The sequence below is a fragment of the Arachis ipaensis genome, chromosome B04 (assembly GCF_000816755.2).
Source record: "Arachis ipaensis cultivar K30076 chromosome B04, Araip1.1, whole genome shotgun sequence".
In the NCBI taxonomy this organism is placed as follows: domain Eukaryota; kingdom Viridiplantae; phylum Streptophyta; class Magnoliopsida; order Fabales; family Fabaceae; genus Arachis; species Arachis ipaensis.
The window spans coordinates 76,029,699-76,037,723 of record NC_029788.2 but is presented as its reverse complement, the minus strand read 5'-3'; the positions used below and the strand labels follow the sequence as shown (position 1 = coordinate 76,037,723).

Genomic DNA, 8,025 nt, shown 5'->3' with positions numbered 1-8,025 from the left:
CTAGTTCATTAAGTAATGCATTGCCTTATTATGCTATTCAGTCTACTCTGCTTGGTATATATACCCCATTTGTTTATGACTACATTTAGGTGGCACTTCGTTCCATTAAGCGGCATGATGTTAACTAAATGGAAGTTTATTTTTTTTATCCTTATTTTCTATTGCTGTAATTGTGAAGTTGCTGGTACTTTAAGAATTGCATGACCTTCTATCATAATTAATATACTCAGCAGGTTCCTTTGTATTGGCACCGATGACTTTATCCAAGTTTTTAAGTGGATGGTGCTTTTGATAGGCATTTGGATGTTTCTTTTCATTGCGAATTGGATGGTTCTAGGTATGTTTTCCGAGTTTTATGTGTTACTCATTCGCGAATTCATGTACTTCATTGAGAAGTGAATGACTTTTATTTTCTTAAATATTCTTCAGCAGGTTTCATGGAGGATATAATTCATTTGTTTTTGGCAACAAATAAGTAGCACTTCATGATCTTAAGAACAATGACAGTCTCACAACCTAAAGTAACTAATAATTAGATAAAAGATATCCACAGTCGTCCTTTTATGCCTTTTATTGAATGTGTCATAACAGAACCAATGCAAGTGACAAAGCAAAAACGAAAGAGGTTATTAATTTGTGTCAAAAGAACCACAAAATCTAGCTAAGTATGAGAAATCACCCACAGGAAAAAATGTACAACCAAACGAAAGGATAACTATCTATGCTCAAAAGAGTTCAACAGGGACATGAATCCGCCACCTTTGATGCATTCTAAGTATCAGAGGTCTCAAATCCTCTCTCTACAGAACCATCATAATCATTATCTGTCTGAAGGTCAACAACATCCTACAAAATGCACAACACAAAAACAAAAACAAGAACAACCTATGTGAATCAACAACACCATCCCAAAAAAATAAAATTGAAATAGACCTCACTTCTAGCACATATCGGATGCGATTTTCTCTTCCTTTTTTGCATCAATTTCTTAATTGACTTGTCCAACTCTACTTCAAGTCTCTTACTCTTTGGCCGCCCTTTAGTTTTAACTCTTGAGGGTCCTTGTATGTCATGTACAACAACACCGCCTATGCTCTATGTGGGCATGGTAATCTGAGTAGCAGAAAAAATAGTCGAATGCATGCTGGCATGGTAATCAGTCAGCTTAGACTTTGCGTCCCAAAGGATAGATCGCAAGATGGTTGCTTCCTCATCACAATTAACAAACTCCTGAGCAACGTTATAGAACTCTAAACAAAAACGCCTGAACAGGTTGTGGCCTTCATTGGTCTGAGCCACATCATGCCCACTCTTAATGTAGGTGTGCTTGCGCAAGACGTTCTTACTCAATCGAGGAAGAACATAGCAGCTCAGTACTCTGTCAACTCTGTAGTATGACCACACAGTAAGGGTGTGGCAACAAAATATACCAGTAGATTCAAACTTGTTGTACTCGCACCGAACCTCTTGACTCAATGGGTCAAAATATACTGTGAAAGTACGGTAAACAGTCTTCTCCCAAACTATCTTCTGCTTGTCTACTTTAACAGAAATTGAATCTCCCTGTTGTTCACTTGACCGAACCGCGCAATCGGTTTTTTTCTTACCTCCAGCTAAAAATTCCTGAACATATTACTGGTGTATTCCCGCTGAAATTGTCTCTCAATGCCTGTGCTCTCTATACATGGGATGACTCCTTTCGCGTCCACAACATCATCTTCCAGCTCCTTCTGCTCCTTGTTTCCAAGCACATTGTCGTATTCATGGACGAACTGGACCAAACCACTTTTGCAATGCAGGAACCCCCAGCAAAATGCGTGCATACTTTCACTCCGCTGTATACTCCTCATACCAGCCCAAAATTCACTCTTGAAGAATATTGGCACCCATTTTCGTTGATTGGCATAAATGTCTACATAAAAAAACAGAGCATAAGAGTGTCGCTTAGACACAACATGATGACCGCTTCCAAAGAACTGATAAAACAAATACAAAAACATCAAATTTCCTAAGGAAGAAACCACCTGCTTGTGTATTGAAAAGAACATCCACTGACTATGTAAAAAAGAAATATCAACTACACTCCTAAAAAAACACAACAACCAATTTAAACCGGTGGAATTACTAATAGTGAATAAATATGCAATATGCAACCAATATACGGGAGTTAAGTTAATGATAACGGACCTGTTAAATATCTGTTCTGACCTAGGTCAAATTCTTTGATGAATTCAGCCCAATTAGCTTCAAAAGAGTCAGTAGAAGGAGAATTCCGCACAATGTGATTCATCTTAGCATTCAATTCTCCGTACCTAGTGCAACCTCCAACCTTGAATTGTGACTTCTTCATTATGTGCCAGATGCACCATTGGTGGACAGTATCAGGTAGGACCTTCCTAATAGCACCGGCCATGGCCTTGAACTGGTCAGTGATGAACATCCACTCAAAACTAGGGGTCTCCTCGCTCCCAAGTAAAGCACAACCAAGAAGAGTAGACTTTCTATGGTGGTTTACACCGACAAAGGATGCAAATGGTAGACCATGCCTGCGAAAACACCAACAACAAATGATAGACCCAATAACAAATTAAAAAAATAACTGCTTTTACGATTGACACATAAGTAAAAACAGACCTGTTTCTTTTGTAAGTGGTGTCGAACGACACTACATCTCCGTAATATTCATACGAATCCCTGCACCTTGCATCTACCCAGAGTGCGCTCTTGAACTTATTTGCATCATCAACATCTATGGCATAAAAGAAGTTGGGATTGATCTCCTTCATTTGAATGAAATAATTCATCATCTCCTTAAAGTCCGCATTGTCATCGGCACATCGAAGTTTGCTTGTGATGTAATTTCTGACATCTTTTTCTGAATAACTCAGGTTTGAAGACCCACCAACCTCGTTTGCCAATGCTAGATACGTCTTGTTGGGTCTTATGCCAACCTCGTCATTATCCGTAATGACGTACTTAGCATGCATGGTCAACTTCCTGTACTCATGATAGTGGACAACTTTCTTAGCCGAACAAGGGTGAGAATGCCTCAATTCTAATCTAGACACAACCCAAATTTCCTTCTCCCTGTCCAACATGACATACATCCTTGCTCTGCATCTCGTGGCTGTAATTCTATTTGCCCGAGTTGCTGCCTTCACCTGAGACTCCCGATAATCTTTGATTCCTTCCACGTCTTGTCGAAATTCGTGTTTCTGATTTTAGTTACGAACCCAACTTTCTCTGTATAATTTGCATAAAATTTTTTGTGCCAGAGGCAACGAATCAAAACTCATTCCTATGACTGGGATTTTCTCTTCACTGATCCCACTATGATCCGGCAACTATAATGTCAATTCACAAAACCAAATGCAAATTAAAACTAGCATTAACACAGTAACTATAATGCGATGACAAATAATAACAAATAATTCAAACCTCGTGTCTCAAGTCCAACTCATCCTTTCTCATCACAATGACGTCAGTAATTTCGTCGGCCTTCAATTAAAGACACCGAAAAATTTTTTATCAACTTAAGATCATCACTATATAATGGGTCACTCCAATAAAACATATAAAAAAAATAGTGCAAACACACATGGGAGTCAAGTATACTTTATCGCAAGAAACATCTAATTAGCATGAATAATAAGCCTTCACATCACACATTGTCATTAAATTTCATACAATGCAGAACCAGTCTATCCAACATACTTTAGACCCTTCTTGAATAACAACTTCACCCACACTCAATTCTTCATTCCTTTCGTTTGAATTGATCATTGTGCTATTCGATCTACCTTCCGGGGTTGAGAACTCCATGGACGTTACTCTTTGCCAAAAGCTTTGAATCGCGACGGCAGCTTCTTTGTGCAGGAAATGCTATGCGTGATGGTCTTTGTGGGAGAACCACGATCACGAACGTCACGACCAATGGCGGCACGCACCGGGGAGAAGCGACGAGGGAGCCACGGGTTGAATGATTCGATGGAGAGGGTCAGTTAATTGATGAGAAGAAGAGTGAATTATTGCACCATTTTCAGGAAGAACTTGCACCACGATGAATCGTAGCACCGCTAATGGCATTAAGGACCGATGATTATCGATAAGGGAGCGCCGTGAGCATGCCTTGGATGGAGGAGGTTGGTGTCTTTTGTCATATTATTTTTATTTTATGTAAATTTATTTTTTAATTTTATTCCTTTTATCTTTTATTCAACATGGAATATTTGTAGAATGACTAGTAGAAAACGGAAAAAGAAAAGTGTTCTTATATGGATACCTAGAGGGAGAGTTCGGTCTCTGGGAATCGACGCCGAGTTGTTATCTTCGGTGCCGACCTTTGAGCTTTGTGGTAACTTGAGCTTTACTTCAAGGATGTGTCCAATCGCGTAGAGCTTTGAGCAAGAAACAAGGAGGGAGTGTACCTGCAAAGGCATTCCGAAACTTAAGTCAGTATTGAAAATTCAATGTATCTTTTGGATAGGAGATCATACATTTTGTAGATGAAAATGTACTAGTCGGTTATGCTTCTGCTTTATTGTCTGTATTGAAGAGCAATAATGTTAGGTTGGACGTTTCACTTTTTAGAAAGCAGTCCGTTAAGTCTGGTACTGTGAATTTGGCAATAAAATCTGCCCAGAATTGGGATTTGATAGATGATCGCCCCTGGTATCTGATGTCAAACTCGGAAAGTTCATCCGACCATTTTACTAGTCGGCCAGCCAGTTTCGGTTTCTGAAGGACCTGTCGCAAAGGATGATCTGTCCGAACATGGATTACATGACTCTGAAAGTATGGCCGAAGTCTTCTGGCCGAGAAGACTAGTGCTAGAGCGAGCTTCTCAATGCTCGGATACCGAAGTTCGGCATTCTGTAATGTTTTGCTGGTAAAATAGATCGGGAATTGTTTCTTTTCCCTTTCTGCAACAAGAGCAGAGCTTATAGCCCAGTTAGTGATAGATAAATATAAGTATAATGGTTCCCCCTTGGAGGGGGGTTTGTAAAATTGGTGATTTTAAAAGAGTTTTTTTGATAGTTGTGAATGCTTGTTCACATTCATCAGTCCATTGGAAAGCTTTTTTCTTTTTTAAAGTTCAGAAAAAACATAAAGATTTAGAAGCTAGGTTGGATAAAAATCTAGAGAGTGCAACAAGTCTCCCTGTTAATCACTGGACTTCTTTGATGGTTTGTGGGCTTGTCATGTCTAAAATAGGTCGGCATTTTTCTAGATTTGCCTTGATGCCTCGGCTTGTGAGCATGAAGCCAAGGAATTTGCCGCTCTGGACGACGAATGCGCACTTCTTAGGATTTAACCGCATGTTGTATTTTCTTAGTTGAGCGAAGATTTCTGCGAGGTCGTCAAGGTGATTATTGCCGATCTTTGTCTTGGTGACCATGTCATCAACGTAGACCTCTATGTTTCTGCCGATCTGTTTGGCGAAGACTTTGTCCATTAGACGTTGATATATTGCACCTGCATTCTTAAGGCCAAATGGCATGACTTTATAACAATAGTTTTCGTATTCAGTAATAAAGGCTGTCTTATTTTGATCGGATGGATGCATTTGGATCTGGTTATAGCCAGAATATGCATCCATAAAGCTGAGTTTTTCATAACCAGAGGCGTTATCAACTAAGCAATCAATAGAGGGCAAAGGATAGGAATCTTTGGGGTATGCTTTGTTGAGATTGGTGAAATCAACACACATGCGCCATTTACCGTTATATTTTTTCACCATGGTGACATTTGCCAGCCATGTTGTGAATCGATAAAATAGAACGTCGGCAGTGCTTCCTGGGTCTAGTAACACCTTTTTTACTAGGAGATCTCTGAGCTGCAGGGAGATTACAACCGGATCGTCTAGATTTGCCACATTAGTGTTGTGGTCGGCTGTCTGGAATGTTATCTGCGGAAACTGTGGAAGTTTCTGTTGTTGAGTATGATTGGCTTCTATGGAAAGCATAGCTCGGTAAGATTGCTTTCTTGCTGAGCTTGTGGGTCATCCACCTGCAAAACCTCCGAAAATACAGTTAATAATACGTCTTGGTTGGTCGGGATAGCCGGTGTCTGGCCGATCTTTATCTCGACCATGCTGTGTCGCCGAGTTTTGTTCACCAGAGGGGATTGTTCATCGCTGTATGTGGCCGCCGATGTATTTGTCCAGGTGGCCTTGCCGAGCTAGTCGCTCCAGAAGGTCTTTGGCGATGACACACTCGTCGGTAGTGTGTCCGTGCTTTTGGTGGAAAGAGCAATATTTTGATCTGTCCGCTCCTTTTGAATCTGGGTAACTGCCGGCTTTTCTTGGCGGTTTGATCAACTTCGAATTCAAGATCTCCTTGATGATATCGTTGCGCTTGGTGTTAAATTGAGTGTAGGATTCATATCGTGAAGTCGGTTTGAAGTTCTTCTTTTTGTCTCGAGTTCTGTCGTCGTCTCTGTAATGAGGCTTTTCTGTTTTCCGAGCTTGTCGAAGCTCCTCAATGTCGATTTGACCTTTAGCCTTTTGACGAAACATGGCCATAGTCTTAGGTTTGGCTCACTACAAGAATTTGACGAATTAGCGATGAACTTTTGCGAGAAATATTTTTTGTCACTAATCTGTCACTAACTTGCGAGGAATTAGTGACACACTAACGATAAAGTTAATGAGCGGTCACAAAATATCCAAACTTGAGAAAAGTGACTGATTAGCGAGAGATTCACGAGTAAGTTTGTTTCTCGCAAATTGACTTTTGTAGCTAAAAAAAGAGCGTGAAAAATTTCCTCACTAATTTGTCACAAATTAATTAGCGAGTGACAATGTTCTAGCAAATCAGTCACTTATGGGTTCAATCGAATAGAAGTAAAGTAGCGAGGGATCTTATTGTCACTATTCCGTCGCAAGTATTTGATATACAATTAGCGAGAAACAATTCACACACTAGTTCGTCGCTAAATAAACTTTGTGCAAAAATGCTAATTAGCGAGGAATAATGTTACTAGCTAATCCGTCACAAAGACTTGAAATGCATTTTGCGATGGACAATTTTCTAACTAATTTGTCACCAATGTTTTTATTTTTAATGATAGACTTTCCTCACTTATTTCAAGTTGCTACTAATTTGTAAGGAAACACGTTTGTCCTTATTCCATCACTACTTTAACTAGTGGTTCACGTGCCTGTTCAACCACTTTTCTATTGAGTTTAAAAAATTAATTTTATATTTTTATTTTTAAAATTATAAATTTAATATTAATAATTAAAAATAAATTATAAAAATATAAAATACCTTAAATGATTTAACATGTAAAATGTATAAAAGAAATAAATTAAAATTAAAAAACAAGATTAAAAAAATATTTTGTTGTTATTGTGTGTAACAAAATCAATATAAATACTTACTAATATTATATAGAGATATGTTACTTATAAATATGGGTAAGTATGGTTTTGGTCCCTAACGTTGAGGGTGAAAATCGAAACTGTCCCTCATCTAATTTTCGATTTAGAATCGTCTTTAACGTTTTTTTCGTATTAAAATCGTCCTTTTAATTTTTTTCGGACAAAAATATCCTCACCACTATTAGCACAATTACCTCCTCCACTAACACCAACACCAGCACCAGCACTAGCACCATAAGAACTCAGAACCGAAACCCACTACCACCACCCCCACCCACTGCTACTCCATCACCATCTGCATCACACCAACCAAACTCAAAAAATCAACATCATCATCATCATCCTCATCAGAACCTAGAACTCAGATCCAGAACTCAAACTTAGAAAAACAACCCAGAACTCAAACTAAAAAAAACAAGAACTCAACTCAGAAAATCATCATCATCATCAGAAATCATAACTCAAAATCCAGAATTTAAACTCAGAAAAACAAACCCAAAACTCAAACTCAAGCCAACCCAGAAGAAGCAGAAGACGAAGCAGAAACAGAGATTGAAGCAAGAAGTAGAAGTGGCGAGGCGGCGAGACGGCGAGGAGCAGCGGCGACGGTGGCACTGGCTTCCCTCAACGGCGAGGCGGCA

The 8,025-nt window shown here is 39.1% G+C and overlaps 1 protein-coding gene across 1 annotated transcript; it reads right to left on the bottom strand.

The window, feature by feature from the left end:
* On the bottom strand, positions 1,096 to 3,822 carry LOC107636571 (protein FAR1-RELATED SEQUENCE 5-like). Its single transcript, XM_016340072.1, has 6 exons — positions 3,715 to 3,822; positions 3,439 to 3,498; positions 2,635 to 3,215; positions 2,188 to 2,546; positions 1,637 to 1,912; positions 1,096 to 1,538 (listed from the first exon to the last, which is right to left on the bottom strand). Exons 1-6 carry the CDS (start codon positions 3,820 to 3,822, stop codon positions 1,096 to 1,098), a joined length of 1,827 nt encoding a protein of 608 aa, XP_016195558.1.